Source organism: Sphaeramia orbicularis, chromosome 13, assembly GCF_902148855.1.
Source record: "Sphaeramia orbicularis chromosome 13, fSphaOr1.1, whole genome shotgun sequence".
NCBI classification, from domain to species: domain Eukaryota; kingdom Metazoa; phylum Chordata; class Actinopteri; order Kurtiformes; family Apogonidae; genus Sphaeramia; species Sphaeramia orbicularis.
In genome coordinates, this window is record NC_043969.1 from 2915394 (window position 1) to 2938312 (window position 22919).

General features: G+C 38.3%; 1 protein-coding gene and 1 long non-coding RNA gene across 3 annotated transcripts in view; one reads left to right on the forward strand and one right to left on the reverse strand.

The window, feature by feature from the left end:
* LOC115431908 (uncharacterized) overlaps nucleotides 1-1740 on the reverse strand; it is a 20736-nt gene extending 18996 nt beyond the window's left edge. Inside the window, exon 1 of the long non-coding RNA XR_003937145.1 lies at nucleotides 1665-1740. This is a non-coding gene — a long non-coding RNA (uncharacterized LOC115431908). The remainder of the gene's footprint in view (nucleotides 1-1664) is intronic.
* Nucleotides 1-22919, forward strand: part of sgsm2 (small G protein signaling modulator 2) — a 166357-nt gene that overhangs the window by 116214 nt on the left and 27224 nt on the right. The window contains exons 6-14 of one of the 2 annotated variants that reach the window (XM_030152610.1): nucleotides 921-1069; nucleotides 1212-1346; nucleotides 6104-6228; nucleotides 7761-7828; nucleotides 7944-8107; nucleotides 10049-10181; nucleotides 13326-13460; nucleotides 19291-19465; nucleotides 22594-22658. In XM_030152610.1, the coding sequence (XP_030008470.1) occupies nucleotides 921-1069; nucleotides 1212-1346; nucleotides 6104-6228; nucleotides 7761-7828; nucleotides 7944-8107; nucleotides 10049-10181; nucleotides 13326-13460; nucleotides 19291-19465; nucleotides 22594-22658 (1149 nt within the window). The remainder of the gene's footprint in view (nucleotides 1-920; nucleotides 1070-1211; nucleotides 1347-6103; nucleotides 6229-7760; nucleotides 7829-7943; nucleotides 8108-10048; nucleotides 10182-13325; nucleotides 13461-19290; nucleotides 19466-22593; nucleotides 22659-22919) is intronic. The other variant, XM_030152611.1, reaches the window with a different exon arrangement.

The window sequence follows — 22919 nt, forward strand, 5'->3', positions numbered from 1 at the left end:
AAAGAACCACATTGGCAATCAAGTGAAAACTGGTCACAACAGGTTTGGAAACAGAAACAGTTCAACAAACTTGAACAATGTGAGACCTGGAGAAGTAAAGGCTATAGGCTCTTCTCATTACTCTATCCTTTGCCTTCTCTGTCCTCATGCTTGTTACCCAGAAATCAATCCAGAGCTCCACTGTCTTTACGTGTAGCTTTACCCCCATTCAGAGTTTACCTTCACCCGCTGCAAATGAAAATAACTACAGACACTCTTGAAGTATGGAGTGTGTCTACATGATACTCTACTGTGAAACATAATTATGAAGGGATTGCATGAAAAGTCAAGTGAAGTGTGTCCCTTTGAATGTTATTCAGTTTAACAAATGTATGTATTTTAATTTTTTTTAATGAACATATTTTAAGTTTTCATCAGCACCACAATGTTTATTTGTTTTAGAACTAAACCCTTACAGCACCAGTCAGACTAATCTAAATCTGTACAAATGATGACCTGCTACAAGATGTTATGTCTCTGATCTCAAATCTCTGCCAGTCAGATGTTTGATTAGTGGATGTTTCCCAGCATGCACTGAACTCACGCATTTGCTGAAGGCACAACTTGCCCATCTCTGCGCTTACCTTGTTGTCTTAGGGTAGTGACTGACTACATTGTCATTACATCGGAATTAGTTGGATAGAAGTCTAACCAGTGCACACTGTGTGGTTACCAGTTATTCAGTCTGTACAGATCAACTAAACCTAATATGAGGCGTTCAGCATTTTGCAAAATGAATCTTTCTTCTTTGAGTGCAAAATGAAAGCACAATGAATTGATTGGCTAGAGTGCAGAATTTATTAAGTAAAAAACATGAATAAATCAGATTTACTGGGTTGTAGGAATTACACTCATCAGACATGTTTTTGCTGTGTTCTCAGTGGGGCCCTGCGCTCTGGAATATACAAAGCTGAAGACATCAGATCACTTCTGGACGGACCCCTCAGCCAACGAGCTGGTTCAGCGTCATCGTATTCATGGGGCCCATCGGGGCCAGGACTCATCAGCCGGCCGCCGACCTGCTCTGGGGGTGAGTGTGGAGGCTGTTTTAACTCTGCTGCCTCAATCCTTTTGCTGTTTAGATGTAGGAGGGAATGATCACTAGGGATGTGTGGGATGCAAGATGTTGTAAAAGTCGTCCAAGTTCACTGTGAATTTCTTTTCTTTTCTAGATCCGGAAGAGGCAGTCCAGTGGCAGCATGTCAGAGGACAGGTTTGCTGCTTCTGCGAGGGAGTATGTGGAGTCTCTTCATCAAAACTCTAGAACACACCTTCTGTACGGGAAAAACAATGTCCTTGTGCAACCGGTATGACATCCTGCTTTTATGACCATCTGCTACTATACAGTTGTCAAAGCTTGTTTCAATAAGAATAAAAGTTAAAGGTGGGGTATGAGATCTTAGAAACACGGTTCGAGCAAGCTACATTTTGAAAATACTCGATTCAAAAGTCCAATCTTCTTTCTTCAGACATCCCCCCGAAGCCACGCCTCCAGAGTACTGGCACGTCCAGTGCTTGTTCCCAAGGGTTCACGAGCAGTTCACCAGCTCTGGCCCCGGCCCCGGCCCCGGCCCCAGCCCCGGCCCCAGCGCCCAGCCCTGTACGGCCCTGGCTCGGGCTCTGACCTCTGGCCCTGATCCACACATACCTCATTCAATTTCCTCCAACACCTCCGCTCATACAGAACAGTCCCAGTTCATACCGAGCTGGCTAATGTTACATTTCCTAGTGATTTATGTTTGTGACAAAACAGTTTGCCGGTGAACTTTTCATCCTAATATAACTAATGTAGCCCAGCTCTGGCTCTGGCTTCATTTCCTGTACAAGTGCTCCAAGTCTCTTAGTACGTACAATTCATGCATGAAGAGGGGTACATGTAGAGGGGGGAGGGGGGAGGGACAAATGGCAGTTGAGTTTGATAGACAAATCACCGTTCAATCATTTTGATTGGGCGCTCAAAATGATTGGATGGTGTTTTTTCAGTCCTGTCGTTTCCACAGGTGACTAAATTTTTTTTATTTTTGTGTTTGAGCATTTAATTAATTGGTTGTAATCGGGGTGTGAAGGGGATTATAAGCAATATAGTAAAAAATGCTCCAGGAAAACGTCTCGCACCCCACCTTTAATGAAGCAAGTAGATAGAATTTTAAGTCTCCCTTTCTACTGCTTTAAGTAGGGCATACAAAATGAATCCCTCTTAATCAGTCAGTTTTCTTGATAGTTTGTATCCAGACTAATGCATTAAAACCAACAAACAACAGCTATCCTTTATTAAGAGTTAATATTCTTAGATTTAAATAATTTGTACTTCCTGTTGCTACAATATGACTTCATGTAAATACTTTGCATTAACATCCTCTCAAACTTAAAAAGTTTATTCAGATATCACAGACTGCTCTCTGTAGAGGCAGTGCAGCACCTGATGTTGTGAGATAGGGTGTACATCTCCCTTGGAAGCCTCTATACAGTACATGGTGAACACACAGACAGCACTGTGCACCCACTTGAGTGCAGCTAAATTGCAAATGATGGTTATTATTATCCATTACTGTGGTGCACACAAACATTTAGACGTTGTGTATTTGTGAATGCTTTCCTTCTTTCCCCTGTAATGTGCTCTCTGCTGCCAAGTAGCTCAGCTTGTTTGGCCATGGGAATATATAATGAGCACATATTTGCCTCCCACAGTGCTCAGTCCCTCGACGGACCCACACTAATACACATGGCTGAATGGAACACATGAACACCACTTGGTTTGTTTGAATTAAATCACAATTTTCATTTTTCTAGCTCACTGGCCAATAGGCCATGAGGTATTGAGAGGGTGCGGTGTCCGTCTTTGTCGTCTTCGTTGTCTTCATTGTCTTTATCATGTTTGTCTTTGTTAGCGTCGAACATCTTCTCTGACGAAACTATGGATAGGATTAATTTCAAATTTTATATGTGTCTTCCTTGGGGCAATGTCTACAAAGTTTGGTGACAGTGACAAATTTTTTTAATATTAAAAATCAGCCTTTACTATAATGGGCCATATTTAAATGGCTTATAACATGGAAATCATTAGAGATATCAATGTAGCTACTAATTGAGCACTGATAGGAAGTCATGTATGGACTTTCGTGTAATTTTTTGAGTTCTCCTCCAGTGAAAGTACCACCCACTTCTATTTGGAGATTGATTTCCACAGGACTCTAACATAGCGGCAGAACCTGATAACCTTGCAAATTCAAGTTGTTATTGATTTTTGATAGAACATGCCAGTGAGATACAGGGCCATTGGTCCTATTTTCTTTACTTTTGATCTTTTACATGTTTTGATATCTGAAGGGAATCTTAAACCTCAAACATAAACATTTAGCCCTCGAAGTTGCCGTGTTAGAAATAGCAAATTGGGCAAGAGTATGGAGAGTCTGAGAAGGGCCAGGCTGTGGCTAAAGGACTGGGTCAGAGCTTTTCCAAAACTGCAGGTTTTTGTTCTGCATTTCTGCTCTGCAGTGGTTTGTGTATACCAAAAGAATGGAAGGACAAAGGGATCTCAATAGATTCAAGATTCAAGAAGTTTATTGTCATATACACAGCAGTACTGGGCAATGAAATTCTTACTTTCCAAGTTCCCTTCACATGACGAATGCATAACATTAAGACTACCTGCCTAATATCTTGTAGGTGTTGTGGAGTAGGTCAGATCTTTTAAGTCATGTAAGTTGCCAGGTGGGGCTGTCGTGGATCAGATTTGTTTGTCCTTAACCTCCCACAGATGCAGACAGCCAAGAACAGCCAACATGACCTGCAATGTTGGAGATTCTTTGATCCAGTCAACACAATGGAGGCCATCACAATTTGGCCACTATTTTGCTGTTTCCAGCACATCAGCTCTGATGTCTAAATATTCACTTGCTGCCTAATATATCCCATTCACTGACAGGAGCCCCTTGTAATGAAATTATCTACATTATGACCCCTTCGCCTGTCAATATTATGTATTTAGTCACATATACCACTGTTTGTATCACTGTTTAATTACTAAACAATGTTCCTCACTGTATGGAAGAGGTTAGGGTAAATTATGTGCATAACACCATTCATGATTGGAAAAAAAAATTAAAAACTACTGTTGCAGCAGCATGAAAAACCTGCCAAGCCTTAACTGTGTAAGATGAGATTTATTTTTGCAGGACTTATTTTGTAGGGTGTCTGATTAATTTATTTGAATTATTTGTATTTTAATTGGCAGTTACTAGATTATTGTTTTCTGTGTTAAGGTTGTTTGGGAATGAATGGCAGAGTGGCATAATAAGCATATCAAATATCATAGAACTGAACAGAACAGAATGGCCTTTCACAGTGACAGATCCATAGACAAAATAGCATTGACTCAGCTGTTTCTCTCAGCTCCACAGAGTGTTTTAGCATGTTTTAGCTCATCATGTTGTTTTTTTGGAACAACAACTGCTCCTGTTACCCTAACAGCAATGAGGAGACAAAGATAGCAACTGGTTGGTTATGAAAGTGGAATATTTAGCAGCTAAAAGGGAGCCAGGCTAAAGACCCAGAGATTTCCCTCAGGAGTTGATAAAGACTAAAATTGGTCTGACATTTACCAAATACTAATGAATGCCATTGTTCTCTTTCTGTTTGATTCGCAGATCAGTAGCTGCTGCTCATTCTTTATATGTAATGTCCACCCATTTAGATTTTGCGTTGGTTTTCTCCGGGTATTCTGGCTTGCTCCCACCATCTAAAGACACGCATTGATAGGTTTATCGGTTAATCTAAATTGCCCATAGGTGTGAGTGTGAGAGTAATTGTTACTTCTGCCAGGAGGTATTGTGATCACTTTGCATTGTGTGTTTGCGTTTGTTTGTTTGTTTGTTTGTTTGTTTGTTTGTTTGTTTGTTAGCAAGATAACTCAAAAAGTTATGGACAGATTTTCATGAAATTTTCAGGAAATGTTGATACTGGCACAAGGAAGAAATGATTAAATTTTGGTGGTGATCGGGAGGGGGGCAGCTCTGTCTTGGCGGAGGTCTGCACTCTCAGAGTGCTTTTCTTGTTTGTCTCTGTCAGCCCTGCGATGAACTGGCGACTTGTACAAGTGCACCCCGCCTTCACCCATAAGTAGCTGGGATAGGCTCCAGTGACCCCTGTGACCCTAGAGAGGATAAAGCAGGTTCAGAAAATGAATGAATGAATAGCATAAACTAATGTAAAGGAAACATTTTTAATTTGTGAATTTTGGGGAAAAAATGTATTTAGTGATTGTAAATAATGGATATAACCAGTTGTTTATATAAAGTGTATGTATTTAAAACACATTGGGTTAATTAGTAATGTGTCATTCTTTTTATTTTACCTAATTTTATAATTTATTTTATGTGTGACAAAGAAATATGCTTCCCAATAACTTTGTTTATATATCCAAATGGAAAGAGTTTATATGTAAGCAGTTAAAATGCATAAATGTTTTATTTGCATTTTATTCATTTCCCTTTATTTTGTCACTGCTTTGTGTATCTCTCTGTCAGTGTCAATGGGACTTTAGGTTTATCCTTTTCATCATCAGTGTGTGTTGTCCTACATGTAAGTTGTTTTTAAATGAACCACCAAATGATGACTAGATACGCAAGTAGAATGAGTTACAGCACATTGAACAGCACGGTTACTTCAGTCCAGATGCTGCTATGATCCTTATATTTCAGTACCACTCTTTACAAATCACCATCTGCCCATGGCTTGGAAATGTGTTTATATTTACTTGTGTCTGAATCATCTATCCAGGGTTAGCCTCACAGCTGCTGTCAATCACACAGACAGGGCCCTGTAGCCACAAAGAGTGCAAGAGTAAACTTCACACTTTTCCACCATTTTCGATTTGAAAAAGGGGATGACAGTGTTTAGTCTTTAGTTTTGGAGACACACTCTTAGGTGCTAAACTGTAGTTGTTAGAGTAGAAAGATTCAGTCTGGTGTAAATGTGTATATCATGATTTTCTACTCTCTGTTTTCCACTCTGATATGTTTAAAGCTCATGTTTCACATTAATTCCTCTTCTTCCTTAAATGTAGAAGAAGGACATGGAAGTGTTGCGGGGCTACCTGTCGCTCCATCAGGCTGGAGATAACCTCACCCTGAAGTGGACACCCAACCAGCTCATCAATGGCACACTGGGAGACTGTGACCTGGAGAAGAGGTACGAGGCAAACACACAGAATTCAGAAAGTGCTAAGAACAATTAATTTCATTTTCATTTCATTTTATTTATTCATTCCAACCTAAATGATTGGAAAGGAGCAGAATGAAGAAAACTTACAATACCTGCCCCTTTCTTCAAACATCTGCTTCCATCAGATATGTTGCCATAACAGCTATTACAGTAAACAGTTCACATAATAGTCAATGCAAATAAAACAAATCCAAATTCCATAAGTAAACTTATTTCATTTCATGCTTTTATAAGGCTTCTCCATTCTTTCCTTATACAACCTCTTAAACTCAAAAATATTTGTACAGCTCTTCTCTTCTATTGCCAAAGAATTCCACATCCTGACACCCACAACACAAACACACATTTTCTTCACATTAGTCCGAACCCTTTTCTGTTTCAAATTAAACCTCCTTCTGTGTTCTTCATCCTGTGATACTAAAACAAATAATCTCTGCAAATTAGCAAAAGTCCGTTTCTCGCTCTAAACATAATCAATAATGTCCTTAATTCAGCCAACTCTGTAAACTGAAACAATCCTGATTTAATGAACAACTCATTTCTATGTTCCCTGAAATTAACATTATACATGATTCTTATTGCTCTTTTCTGTCATAAAAACAATGGCTTTGTGTTCCTCATATGTGTTGGCCCATACTTCAATACAATAACTCAAATATGGCAGAATAAGTGAACAATATCAAATTATCATTGCTTTATAATCCAACACATATTTTGCTTTACTCAACACAGAAATATTTTTAGACACCTTTTTTTTTTTTTACGTAAGCAACATGTTAATTTATTGTCCACTATTACACCCAAAAAATGAATTTCTGAAACCTTCTCAATCGTAACACCATTAATAGACAATGAAGGGACCAACACTCCAGTTTTCCAGAACACTGAACACCTTTCCAGGAATGAGATGAGGAAGTCTTTGAGTTTTGTAAACCAGAAACCAATAATGTGAAATTATTATTATTCCTCTAAATATTAATTTCTCGTTGCATTTTCTTGTTTAGAAATGAATATGAATATATTTTCTTCAATATTCAAAATCTGAAAACACTGCATATTTGCCATTTTGACCAGTTGTCCTTTCTACAAGTAAATGCTCTAAATGGCAGAGTAAACAAAATGTTTTTTCTTCTCACAAATAATCCAAACCTATGTCATATTCCATTTAGGTAATACAACTAAGAATTTTTGCCACAGTGACACCCACACCACTTGGCCTTCTGTAACGGAAAATTAACAACCAGTCAATATATTAGACAGAAAATTAGGGTAAGGTTTTCTGTTATTTGGACTGGTTGCCATTTTTGGGCAAATCTCCAAATTTCAATATATTTATTTAAAATCCAAGTCAAATATTTACTGCATTTTTTAGAGTAAACACAAAAATCCATATGTAACAGTAAAAGCACCGATCTCTTAGTTTTGGAAATTCCTTAAAATGCATTGGCTGAACACATACACATACTTACCAGTGCACTATGAATGTCTTTGTTTGTTAGTATCTACTGGGACTATGCACTGACTGTTCCTCTGCGCCAGATAGTCTGCATCCACTGTCACCAGCGGCGTGAGTACTCTACTTCTGCCCCCACCACTAAAACCAGCACAGTCTGTTCACTTCTTTCTGTCTGACCCTTCCTTCTTTCCTTTATTTATTAATTTTTTTTTCTACCAAACTGCAGCTGATTGTGGTGGTACTCTGGTTCTGGTCAGCCAGGATGGGATCCAGCGGCCTCCCCTCCACTTCCCCCCTGGTGGTCACCTCCTGGCCTTCCTCTCCTGCTTGGAGACTGGCCTCCTTCCACGGGGTCAGCTGGAGCCCCCACTCTGGTCCCAGAAAGGCAAGGTGTGTCACCTGGCTAGAGCTGCATCGTAACTAAGGCTAACCATAATAAATAGGGCTGTAAGATCATGTAGTTTTTAGTTGATGATTAATTAAAATCTGAAACTGGTGATAATATTACATTACATAATAATAATATAATAATAATAATAATAATAATAATAATAATAATAATAATAATAATAATTATTATTATTATTATTATTATTATTATTATTATTATTATTATTATTATTATTAATAATATTACATTTGTTGTCAGTTTACCTCCGTGGGTTTGTTTGCAGCAGCTGTGTTATTTTTAGCCTGTCATCTATTTTATAAATTCCTCACATTTTGTTTGGATTTCAGTTTATTCTTCTGGTGGGAAATATGTGGCTCTAGACCTGTCCATGCTTGCAATTGGTCATATTTTAACAACACTACCTCTATTATCGCTTGTGTGTTTATAGCTAGATTCAGAAAACCTGTGTTGACTTAATGAGTAGATAATTGACATCGTGACACTGCTTGTGATGGTGGTTGAGGTTGAGTGACGCCAGATAATGAAAAGATATCCCAGCTATATTGAACTTTTTATAGTTCACACCCCCAAACGCCAAAGAAAAAAAGTTGTTGGCCATTCTATTGGAAAATGTTCCCTTCATTATGTTGAAATACCCACATTTTGTGAAAACATCAACACAATATGTAACAAATTTTCTTGCTCTTTGTAATAAACGATGTTACATTCTGCAGCACTTTATAAAATGTGTTTTTAAAACAGTCATATTTATCTCACAATAACAGCCAAACAAGCCAAAAACAGTCTTACAACATCCTGCAATGCAGTTACTGGTGGTGCCTCGAAGTGCAACTCTTGCATTTTGTAATGGCCAACGCAGACAGTAATGATGTATTGTTTCAGTTCAGTTCGATTTCAGCTTTTATTTATAAAGCTCAATATCACACCTCCAAGAATCGCCTCATTGTCCACACACACACATACACACACACACACACACACACACACACACACACAGTGACAGAGACAGAGAGAGATTCCATTATTCCTTTCCATTATTTTTCACAATAAAAGCCTTAAATATATACACAGCATGATTTAAACAAGTTCATTCAGGGGTTACTGTGTCACACCACATATAGAGACATATATCCATTATGTCATTTCAGCGGTATAGCCCCATGTATTGATAAATGTTAATTTTAGCTTAATATTGGGGATATGACAGCACTGACAGGTGACCAAATCAAACAGACCAAGTAATAATTGAATGTACAGTTCTTAAGAAATGTATTAGACCACCAACGTAAGGTTTATTCCACAGCCGCCCAAAATTGACAGCGCTGTTAATTACCAAAATCATTTTTTATGTTTCTGTGACGGTTAATACACCAGTATGTAGAAGCTCTTTAACCAAAATTACATATTTAAGGTTAAAATATAATTATTATTTTACAACATATTAGTTCTTGATTAAGACAAATGATAATTATGTGCATCCCTGAACAGAAAAATTTGTTTTAGTAGTTGAAAGTTCTATTTTATTAATTTCCGACTTCTCAGAGAGGCCCAGTAAGCTGGCTCAAATTTGGAAATAAAAAGGTGAATTCAGGTTGAAATTCCTTGTTCCTGTTCAAAATGGTAAAATGTCGAGAGCTCACAGAAACTGAAAGAGTCTGCATTAAAGCACTTCATGACACTGGATGACATCTGAGACAAATAGGGAAAGGTGGTCTAATACGTTTGTTAATCACTGTATTTCTCTAAATGTGAATATCATTGAAAACATTTGATATAATCGAACTACATAAATTGAGACAAATATAACATAAAATACTGGCCTTTTAATGTATTTTACTTTGAAAAAGCTGCATCCTGTGGGGTTCAGTACTGCATGATACCATATTGTTTGGTGTATTTGATATTTGTATGTCATGCAGGGCAAAGTCTTCCCCAAACTGAGGAAAAGAAGCAGTGCAGCCAGACTCATAGATCAGGACAGGAATGGGGAGGAGGAGACCGCTGCTGACTACGTATTTCGCATCGTTTACCCTGGGTATCGATATGATGCTAGTAAGTAACACTTTGACACTGAATAAATATCTCAGAAGTTGCCTCTCCAAACAGGGAGTTTAATCTTCCCTCATTGCTGACACGCTAATTGCTTAACACCTCATGAATACTAGTAATGTTTGACTAGAGGGTATGCACATGACGTCACCGCCAGCAGAAGTCACCGCGGTTCCGCCCACTGAGTGGCAGAAAGAGGGAGATGAGTGACAGTGTTGGCTTCAATACTGTCTAAACTGAAGAACAATATTATCGTTTTACAGACACCGAAAGACAAAGAAAAGAGAAGTAGACGGATCCACAAATCCAGGAAACCAAACCTAGATCTGTGGATCCTGTTTGGTGTCAGCTAACATTCATTTATGCTGTATTTTTGGGTCAAATCAGACCTTAAATGACATATTGTTTTGGCTAACGTTCCTTCTTAGTGCAGCTCTTGGTTTCATGATCAGATCTTTCATGGCTTTTGTCTTCATTTTGTGATTCTGAACCTTGTGCTCCTACATGATTAGTAAAGTAACTGAAACGGAGGCTAACCTAGTTTTACAAATTTTGGGGAACTGGAGAAGAAAGCTACGACGGAGTATTAGGACCACAGAAGAAAATAAAAACACTGGTCACTAAGGGAATAAAGTCAAATATAAAATAATATAAAATATAAAATATTGATATATAACCCATAATTTTATGAAAATAAAGTTGAATACAAAAAGAATCACAATGTTATGAGAATAAAGTCATAGTTATGAAAAAAACCTCATAATTTAACAAAAATGTCATTTGTTTATGAGATTAAAGCTCTACTGTATGATGTGGCATTTTTACACTTTTCTTTTGTCATCTTAAAATGCTCCTAATAACCATGTGTCAAACTAAAATGTAAAAGAAATCCACTAGGTATTGAAACTCAAAAATGTTTAATTCTCATATATTTCGGATAAAAGTCTGACCAATCATTTTATTCGGTCCGAATGAAATAATTGGCCGAACCTGGCTGAGCCTCCTGTCAATCATCCATTACAGCCATCCAGCATCCTATCCATTATTGCCGTCCCCGCATCCGATATGTGTACCTCTGAATCTGACACTTCACTGGTGCTGCTTCTCCTGTCACTGACCACAGTCTGCTGTCTAGGATGTGTTTGGGTAGAACTGACATGCACATGTGGAAGGGATTAAACGGATTTATGAACAGAAACAACAACTAAGGAGAACAAACAGGAGTCCGATGAATGAAGGATGGAGATAAAAGTCCGGAAGTCGGATGTACTGGACTAAACAGGTCTGCACTAAGCTCAGCTTTTATGACCGTGGGACTCATACAGGTTCATGTACTTGGTGTCACACAATGTAGGATTATGTAAGATGATAAACGTATGGACTATGAAATCTCAAATGTCCACGGAAAAATTTGCGGAGGCCACGCGTTCACAGTGCACACTCCCGTCGCCTCGGCACCTCATCTCCGTGGTGCAGTGAAGACACTGACCCAGCGCTGCACAGAGCACACCCTTAAATACAGACCACACCCTTAAATACAGGGTCTACTGATGAAACAGGAGCCGTGGCAGGTGGATGATGTATCTGATTACTGAGGGAGGGGTCTGTGGACACACCGAAGTGGACCGGACCTCCACCTCTACTTCCTTCGCGCGCATCAGGTGAGAGGAGGAGCCTCAGAGCTCAGGCAGAGGGAAGTGGGTGTGGCTTTGGATGGAGGTGGGTTGTTCATGTTCAAACTTTTACTAAGAGCTGTGAGAAATGCCACATCAGTAGGTATAACTTTAAAGTCATCATATTCCGACAATAAAGCCATAATATTGTAAGAATAATGTCATAATTTAAAAACAGGAGGTAAAATATCATAATTCCCCAGAATCCAGTGGTCCCTGCTGGTCCACAGCAGTAGTATCTGTGTTGGATAAAGGACTGGATCTGAACTAGACTCAGTAAATCTCCTCAGTCCCAGTAGATCATGCATATATTCACTGGGGTCAGTCCACGGTCTACTGGAAGTGCACTTTGGATCAGCTGGTTCTGGGCCCTAGTTTTGGACCCTGGTTGTCAGTCCTGATGAAACCATGTATATTAGTTTCAGGTCCAAATAGCACTGATCCCCTCCATCCTGGATCAGGTCTGGATCCTCCATGTGTGTCCACATGTCAGTGTTCATGGACCACTTGTTCTTTGGTAGCTCGTACAGATCCATGTCCAGTCCAACTGTCCTTCTTTTAATTTCATATTTCACATTTTCCCTTTTCTCTGGCTGTGTTTACTGCTATACTCCGTCATGTTGAGCAGGTTGGTTTTTGCCACTCAGTCTGACTTAGAGGGGCGTGGCCTGGGGGGAAGTGATGTATGTGCATACCCTCTATAGCACAGGTGTCAAACATGCAGCCCGGGGGCCAAATCCAGCCCGCCAAAGGGTCCAGTCCGGCCCCTGGAATGAATTTGTGAAATGCAAAAATTACACTAAGATATTAAATGTCATTTTAGTTCAGGTTCCACATTCAGACAAATTCAATCTCATAATAGCCTATAAATACTCACAACTCCAATTTTTTCTCTTTGTAAATGTAACTGTTTTCATGTATTTAGACGAAAACAAAGTATAAATTTCGCACAAAAATCTGTATAACTTGAACAAATATGAACAACCTGAAGTATCTTCAGAGAAATGCAATTTTAATAATATTCCACCTGTTACTAAATATTTTGTGTATCTGTAGATCCACTGTGCTCTGTCAGTTATAACGTACATGTGGAAGTGATAAACTAAAGCATAATATTGTTAAAATTACACTTTTTTTTTTCAGTTTGTTCATGTTATTCACATTGTTTTGAAAGGTTAGTTTATAGATGTGAACATTTTCATAATGTAATTTTGCTTTTTAAAACATAGAGGAAAGTTTGGAGCTGACATTATTTATATATTATTTTGTTATTATTTTACTGGTTCGGCCCATTTCAGATCAAATTTAGCTGAATGTGGCCCCGGAACTAAGATGAGTTTGACAGCCCTGCTCTGTAGTGTCTCTCTGATGTATTTACAGTGAGTGTGGTATCTTTCCCTTAATGCTCTTCCAAAACGCCTGTAGGGCAGCATTGTTCTAACTGTGTTCTCTGTCATCCCACTGGTGCAAGCAGTCACTATAAACTACCACCACACCACGGGCAGCCGCGCGCCGTCGCTGGACGATGACGAGGAAGAAGAAGATAGGCTCCATGCTATGATCTCAATGATCTGCTCGCGGAACCTCACAGACCCTAATGTCATGAAAGGTTTTTATCACCTTAACACACCACCCGACCCCACCAAACCCCTTATTCCTGAGATCCTGGCTTCAGATGTCCCCCCCACCCCCCCCAGGCTCTGTTCCCCTCCCCCTCCTAGCCTCTCTTGCTCCAGCTTCGTCTGCCTGTGCATGTTGCTGCCTTAGGCTAAGCCCAACAGTGTAGGGCTGTCATTATCAAGTCTGAATTGTCACACAAGTAGATGGGATGGGAATAGTTTAATTATACAGTACAGTACACACAATGAAGAAAGGATCGATTAATTATTATTGAACATACAGTATATGAATGAAAATGACACCACGCAAGTCAGATTTGGCATTTAACATTTATTCTGTATATTTAACTAAATATACGTAGTAATAATAATGAATGACAGATGCCAGCAGAAGATAAACTATAGATGTATCCATTAAACTATGACAGAAGAAAAGGGAATAACAAGATGATGTCATTTAAAGAGTTTCAAACCACAAAACATGGAAAACATGATGGAAACAAGATGAAAATATGACATTTGTGCTAGTTTCATGCAGCTGATTTGATACAAGTGAATTGAACCAATTCTAACGACTGTGCAAAATAATTGTTTGGTTTGCTCAATTAATTGCGAAAGGCCTAACAATATGGAATAAGATGTCTTCATTAAAGGGGGACTAAGTGTAGGAGAATTAAGAGCAACCAAAGCAACACTTGTTTATGATTCAGTTAATGACAGGATATGCATTATTTATTGTGCAGGTTAAAAGTCCATATGTGCTTAGGCTAAATGCAGTCAAACTAGGAACTTCTCCTTTCAGAATATACCCCCTGTGTTAGTAGTTAGTCCACTGCCTTAGCTAATTGGTTTGTTTTTTAGTTTATGAATGTTAGTCTTTGAGGACTTTTACTCTAAACATCTGCCTGCTGCAGCTGTTTAGAGCAAATGACATTCTCCTATTCCACCGTATTTTCTGAAGTTTGGAAGCAGTTATTGTAAATGTCATTATCTCAAAATAACAAGTTATTATCTAGTTATCTTCAGAACATGAAATGGAGTTTTCTTGAAATAGTTAGGCTACTGAATAATATCTCAACTTCTACCAGGGAAAGTTACTGACTGTCTTTGACCGGAGTTGTTGAAGTTATTGAAAGAAAAACGTGTAAAACTTACTGATATTAACTGTGTTTGTCAGATTGCGTGTATTCTGAGATGTTGTGCCGGTGTTGGTAGTAGAATAAATGTAACCCCCCTCAGGTGTGCATATGCGCAGTTTGGTGCTGCATTAATTGTTACTCATCTTTAGACTGATGCTTTGCTAGTAAATCAGCCATAGAACTGTTCACTTCTGTATGTATGCTAATCTACGTCATTACGTAAATCAGGCCCTGTGTTACTGTGCCACATCCTACTCATGTGCTGAGTTTCCATTCACTGTACTTCCTGTGTCTAACAATCCCACAGGACCCTTTCAAAATAAGAGTAATTAAATGACAACACTGAGACTTAAACCAATTAACTTGTAATCTCAAACCCTAGAAGCCAGGATGTCTGTTGCATTGAGCTTTGATTTACAGATCAGTATGACAACTTGCTGAGAAAGATTCTGTTTATTCAATAAAATAAATGTTGTTTTTTTTTCTGACAGACAGCTCTGCTGTAGTTGTACTTATTAGGTTACACTAACAAGACTGCAGACGGTACAGTTATTTTGTGACTCAGTTCTTGAGGAGCTTTACCATTTTTCAAAAGATTTTTTTATTGTCAATTCACTAGATCACAGGACATACAGAGAATTGAGATACCATTTCTCTCTCACCTTGTTAAATGCCATACATTTAAAAAAAAAAGAGGTAAAACTAATGAGAATAAATAAGTGGTGTAAAGAAAAAACTATAATAGAATATAAAATGTCCATGTCAATCTATTTATAGTAGCAGCAGTGGTGCAGTACAATAATGATAATCTATACTTAACTCTTACATCTCATTTGTGTGTATGTATGTATGCCAGCAATGGAGTTCACAGAATTTCCTTTGGGATCAATAAAGTACATATTTTTCTATCTATGTAGTGGTTATGAGGCAAGGAGGTAAATGAACCAAACACCAGCAGATTTGTCAGTTGCAGCAAATATGGCAATAGTGCAGTGTTTGTAATAAAGAGCAGAAGACGGTCAGCAGCTAATGGGAGATAATCACAGAATGTAAGTCTACTGAGCCTTATGTGCAAAAACAGTTTAGATGGAGTCCTTGTGTAAATGTGGGGGTGGGTTATAGTCCAGGGGTAGAGGGTAGAGGGGGGAGGTAACTGACTTTTCCAAGTCAATAATTACCTCCGCCAAGGAGGTTATGTTATTGCCGGCGTTGGTTTGTTTGTCTGTCTGTCTGTGTGCAAGATAACTCAAAAAGTTATGGACGAATTTGGGTGAAAATTTCAGGAAATGTTGATACTGGCACAAGTAACATATGATTAAATTTTGGTGAGGGGGGGGGGGGCGGCACGGGGGCCCACTGGTCTGCCTTGGTGGAGGTCTGCGCTCTCCGAGTGCTTTTCTAGTTTAGCATTAGTTCACTGATGATGCTTTGGTAATAGCTCTGCCCTTTTTTGTTCAAATATGTTCTTTTGGGGGGGGCGGCTGTGGCTCAGGTGGTAGAGCGGGTCGTCCAATAACTGAAGGGTTGGTGGTTCGAATCCTGCTCTGTCCTATTCAGTCCGTTGTGTCCTTGGGCAAGACACTTCACCCTCCCTGCCTCCAGTGCCACTCACACTGGTGTACGAATGTTTGGTGGTGGTCGGAGACTGTAGGCGCAAACTGCCAGCCACGCTTCTGTCAGTCTGCCCCAGGGCAGCTGTGGATACAAATGTAGTTTACCACCACCAGAGTGTGAATGTGAGAGCGAAAGAATAATGGGTTAATAATGTAAAGCGCTTTGGGTGTCTAGAAAAGCGTTATATAAATCCAATCCATAATTTTGTTCTTTTTTACAAAAAACTAATTTTGTGACAGCCAAACCACAAACTACTGCCTTCAGAACAGCTGTTCAGGAACCAATGGGACTTGTCACACTTCCTCCATCTACTAAGTATATACAGTCTATCATACGAGGTGGTAATGAAAAAACTCAAAGATAGTTGCATACTTGTTTAATCAGATATAAAGAAGAGAGATGTTCATTCAGTGGCCAGAGATACTGTAAATTAACTCTAATTTCATTAATAAGATAAAACGTAAAAAGCAATTTGTTGCTAATGTCGCTTAAACTATTCTAGAACATGGATGTAGCAATAATTATATCAACAAATAAATTGATGAATAGATTTTCAGTGGCAAAGCTGCTAATAGCCTGTTTTTACATGTGACATTCAGGCTCTCTTCCAGACCATAGCTTCACACCAAACACACTAATAGGTCATTTAAAGAGCATATTCTATTTGAATATTCTGAATTGCATCTTTATCCAAACATAGCATTTTCCGATTCAGATGTGTAATATTCTGATATTATTATTTTGACATGTATAAAGCACAACCACAATATGTGTCAGTCGGGTTTTTGCCTTTTTACAGTCAGTTCTGCATATTTTACACAAACCTAAATTGGCTACAGCAGGTTTTTGGTTTTTAACTTTGGCCAATATTTTGCTGCTGGCCTTTTCAAGAAGGCGACTGAAGATTAATACATTGTTAGCCATGTAAACAGCTTGATATTGCCTAATTACATAATATTGTAATATCATATTGCATATTAGCAGGTATATATTTAGAATGATGGAAAAATTGCATGATGGTTTATGCATTAAGGTTTATCAAAAACAAGCAGCAGTGAGTTTTTAGCACATATTGACACAAGTCCAAAGTGTAGTATGTAGTGTTGATTAAAGTCTATGTTTTAGAATGACGAGGAGATGAATAGGAGAAGCACAAGCCTACAAACTATTCATGCACATATCATGTCATAAAGCTGCTAAATAAATTATTTTACATTAGAGATTATTCAGAGCCAAATGGAAGTTTCCTGTCATTTATATTTTCAATGCATGTTCCTGTTAATGTCATGTGGATCAGATCTTGAAGCAAAAAGTCTCTGGACTTTGGACTCAAGCACAATAACATCCTGCCATTAGATGGTGGTGGCTTTCTCACAGATGTTGTCAGATACACAGTTATGGTCAAGTAGGTACTGACACTTCAACATTTTTTCTGTTTACCTTTATTTTCTTTCTGTCTCTTCTTTCAACTGCTCAGTGACATGGTTTCAGCCACATGTTTGGCAGCCATTTGTACTCAAACCTGTGAAATGCACATGCAAACCCAATGTCAAATGAACACAACTGTTTATAGGTGGTGTTGTCAAATACATTGGCTGCAAATGTCTGTCGCCTGGTTTCATGGCAAGTACACAGATCCTGATTTTCCCGTTCTGGCCAGTGTGAATTCTGGGAGTTGTAGTGCTGACCAGAGTATAGTTTACATCTTGAAGCATGCCGCAGCATTGTTGGGTTTATGCTGTCGTGGCCAAGATTTGCTTTGATAATTTGCTTAGTTTACGCACAATTTTAATTTCAGTTAATTCTGTTTCCTTCTTTTTGTCCTTTCATTTCACACTTGCAACATGCTTGACAATTTTGCATGGGAAATATGCACCCGTTTCTTTATTTATGTATTTATTTATTTTGCAAAGATGGACTGTGTGTTTCTGCGTATTATATTTCTCAGTCTCCTGTTTGTTTTTTATTTGTCTCTATCTGCTCTGACTTCCTCAGTTGTTTCTCCTCTGTTTGTGCAGTCGTTTACTGCGATGCTGTTCACTGTAATTCTTCACTAACCCCGCCACCCCACCCCACCCCCCTTTCCCCTCCTCCACCCCTCTCATTATGGTCCTGTGGGGTTCCGCAGTAGTAGAGACGTGGAGTCCTTGTGTGAGCGGGGTTGCATTACTGAGCCCAAAAACAGTTGTTGATCACGTCTAGTTCTTAATTAAAGAGAGGGGAGCCCAAATGTTGGTCTCGCTCCAACATTTTTATTTATTTTTTTGCTTTTTTTATGTTAATATTATTTGTTTTGGGGGATATTATACCAAACCAAAGCACAGCTTCATATTTATGACAGGTCATCAGCTCCAACCTGAAGAATTAAGGTGAAGAGCATTTAAATAATGTTGAAGTTTTCTGTTTTTTTCCCTCCCTTTTTTGTGCCCTTTTACTGGTGTCCATTTGTTTTTGTTGTTTATTAGATCATTTCTTTTCGGTGTCTCTCGTCTTATTCTGGCTTTATGCATCCTGCACGGCCTGAGCGTCAGCCTCGCCCCTGCCTTCTCCTTTTCTTTCCCTTTCTTCACTGTACTGTCTTCTTCCTCCTCTGCCTTCTTCTTCTCTCCTGTTTGTCTTAAGCATCCTCCCGAGCTTTGCTGTCTCTCTGCCTCCCCTCTGAATGAACTGAACCAGCATGCCTTCCCTGCATCCTCCTTGCCTCCCCCCTTCTCACAGCACCGTTCCTGCTTCCTAAAACTGCCATCCTCACCCCACCCCAACTTTTTCCCCCCTCCTCTACTCTTGTTTCTTTTCCAGCTCTCACATGTAACATGAGTGCAAATCTTTCATCCATTTATTCATCTCTTGATGTCATAAATATAAAAAGAAAAATACATGTAACAATGTATTTATGGTTGAGCTGAGGGATCTATGTCATAATATGTAAGAAAGAATATAGAGAGAAGATTAAGACCATTTATGATGACTTTTCAAAGGAAAGAGTAGAGTACTTTATAAAGAACTCCATCCATTTTGTCTCAGACCACCTCTCTCTGTCTTCTCACTTTCACTCTGTCTGGTGTAGACCACGGGGAGATGATGGAGATGCAGGGTTTGGGAGGCAGCCCGTCGTCGTGGCAACAAGCTGAAGTAACCACTCATGAGTCCCTGTGCCAGTCCTGCTCTACTGCTGCTAGCAACGTGTCATTTGACTACCCGGCCAGCTGTACCTGCATACATGACACGGCAGACATTCATACGTATGCACCCTTTAGAAATCACTACCCTCAAAGTGTGAATAAGAACCCACAAATACATAAAAGTCAAAAGCACTGATGTGAAATTCCTCCTGGGCTAAGCCTTGTAGTTTCTCTACTGAAAGAGGTCAGGTTTATAGTTTGGGGTTTTCTGGCATAAATGTCATTTATTACCCTGCCCCCCGAATAGGAGGCAAGGGGTATTGCTTTTGGTTTGGTTTGTTTCTTTGTTGACACTCCAGCAGCAAAACTGTTGATTGAATTCATACCAAACTGGGTTTATGGATTACCAGTACCCAGAATAGATGTGGTTACATTTCGGGAAAAGGAGATCAAAGTTCAAATTTTTTATGAATTTTTTAAATCTTTTTTTTCCCCCATTTACTTGAAATAGGCGACATTTCAAATGTCTATAGAGGTATTAATTTTGTTTCAACTTACTTCAAACTTGGCACATATATAGAGGCAATTGATATGTTGACATCACCACATGCGTAGACATGATAACATCAGCTGGATCAGTGCCAAAATAAACTACAATATGTGCGAGGGGTGGGGTTTGTTGTGTCTGGCCCAACTTGTTAAGTTTTTATTTAATTTCATTTGTAGCCTTTAACAGGCAATACATTTGCATTTATTGATGGAATTATGCTCCTTACTTTTTCCGTTATTTTCAGGAAGCAGATACAGAAGACTGTCTATTGGTTGACTTACCCATTTATGTTTATTTTAACCATGAACTAACCACTGTAGGAATGACTTAAATTTATATATATGTATATATATATATATATATATATATATATATATATATATATATATATATATATATATAGATATAGATATAGATATAGATATAGATAGATAGATAGATTATGTATAAATATTTTCACCATTATACACTGTACAGTCAAAGGGAAAATTCTGCACATGGGTTTATTTAAGTTTTTATATCAGCAATTTGATCATGAAAAAGTTTATACCAGAGGTATATAAAGCCTGTTAATGAGTTCTTAAATGCAAACAGTAAGGTCAAACAAAAACAGACCAAAGTTAAGATATATTTAAGATGCAGTTAAAACAAAGAGACAAAATCTATGAAATGCACAAAGGAAATGCTTTAAACAAGACAATGAAAGGCAAGAATGCAGCCTTCAAATAACATGCAATAAAAATAGGAGAGTGAAAGACGCTGCATAAAATCCAATAAAAAGCAATAAAGCAATAGAATGAAAACTTAAAAGGAATAAAAGAATTAAATCACATGAAAGCAAGTGTACAAAAGGTTTAAGCAGTGATATAAAAGAAGTCACTGATTGTGGGAGTCTTATCTCCTCAGACAGGCCATCCCAAAGCTGAGGCACTTTGATAGCAAGAGATTTAGCTTTGAATCTGGAATATCCAAAAAGGCCCTACCCAAGGATCTTAGGTCACACACCGGCTCACAGAGGCTAACAGTTCTGCTGTGCACCTTGGATCCAGATCTAAATGTGATTTAAAAAGAATCAGTGAAGTCTTTAAAGCCAAAAGATCTAAAAAGAACAGTGAGATGCCAGTACCAGGGTGATGTGAAGTCATCTGTTCTAAAAGTGAGAAGCCAAGCTGCAGCTAGAGCTAGTAGGAGGCAAGAGACTGGATTTAGTACAAGTATAAGAGCACGAGGTGAGTGTGACTGTGTCTGTAAAGGAATAAGGCAACAGCTCCTCTGAATCCTTTCAGTCAGTATGTTTGCCATCCAAGTTACATGTGTCTAGTTTTTGGTTATTTTTTCATTAGATTTAGTGTTCAGTTTCTTGTATGAGGTAATCAAATTTCAAATGGGACTCTAGCACTTCTTCTTGACTTTTTTACACCACAATGCCAGAAATGGACTTGTTGGCAACAGCAACACGTGGCGTGCATTCCATCTGCTGGTGTAAAACTGGCACAAATTAAAAAATTTTGGATGCTAACCCTCATGCCCACCCAAACTACCAAATAAGCTGATTTAGATGAAAAATAAAACTTTAGTTTTAACTTTTGTATAAAGCATCAGTTTAATTTCACACAGAATTTTCAGTGTTTCCTTTTTTTTGTTTTTTTTTTGTTTATGATATTAACCTTGTTGTTCCCCCATGATCCTCTATCATTTGGTCTTCAACTGTGTGGACAAAACCAATTGATAACTTGATGTACAGATGTCAAACATGTAGCCCTTGGGACAAAACTGGCCTGCCAAAGGGTCCAATCTGGCCTGTGGGATGAATTTGTGAAATACAAAAATTACACTGAAGATATTAACAATCAAGGATGTTAAAATCATTTTAGTTCAGGGCGCCACATGCAGACAAAGTTTGTCTTCATTTTAGTGTTAAAAAGTAAAAGTACATGAAAATCTTTACATTTACAAATTATCCTTTCACAAACAATGTGAATATCCTGAACAAATATGAACATTTCTGCCTCTTACTAAATGTTTTGTGTCTTTGTAGATCCACTGTGATTGCTAAGTTATAATGCACATGTGGAAATGAGAAGCTGTGGCATAATATTGTTAAAACTGCACTTATTTTTCGTTAGAAATTTCAGTTTTTTCATGGCTGTTCATGTTATTCAGATTTTTTTAAAGGATAGTTTGTAAATGTAAACATTTTCATAATGTAATTTTTACATTTTTCACTCAAAACACAGAGAAAACTTTGGAGTTGGCATTATTTGTAGGTTATTATTTTACTGGTCCAGCCCTGTTGAGATCATATTGAACTGAACTAAAGTGAGTCTGACACCCCTGCATTAGTGTGACCACACCATGTACTGATTATCTGAATCTTAGAGGAATCCATGGTGGAGTTGATGAGGGGAAAAGCAGTGACTGACAGTAATAGGCTGACAGTCACTCAAACAGGAGGAAAGACATCGCTGCTTCCCAAGCCTTAAAGCCTTATTTTTATTCTAGTTCAACACCATCAAGATACATATCAGAAGCGTTTAATTAGTGTGAGTTCTGCAATAGGTATTAACTTAATCCTTAAAATGGAAAGTAGGGACTTTTTAATGGGATTTTATGGTGTCACAGTTTTCATGCAACAGTAAAAGCAACCAGATATTAACACTGTTGATAGGTGATAATAAGTGTCTTCTTTTCTTCCCAGTGTTCCTCTAAAAATGCTCTGCCAGAACATGAAGAGGCAGATCGTCTCTAGGGCATTTTATGGATGTAAGTATATGATAGCAGCAGTTTCAGCAAAAGAATGTTGCTCTGAATGTTGTTATTATATCATTAATTGTTTTAAAAAAAAAAAAAAAAAAAAAACAGTGGCCATTCAATATCAAACTCTACTATTGAAAACACACTTGCAATAACTTGTAAAACTTTCATCCAAAGGCTTTGTCCACTGTGTTGCTTATTACTGTATGAAGTGTTATTAGTTTTGTTTGGAAATGAGAACGGTGCAGCAGAACAGAGGCATTTAAATTT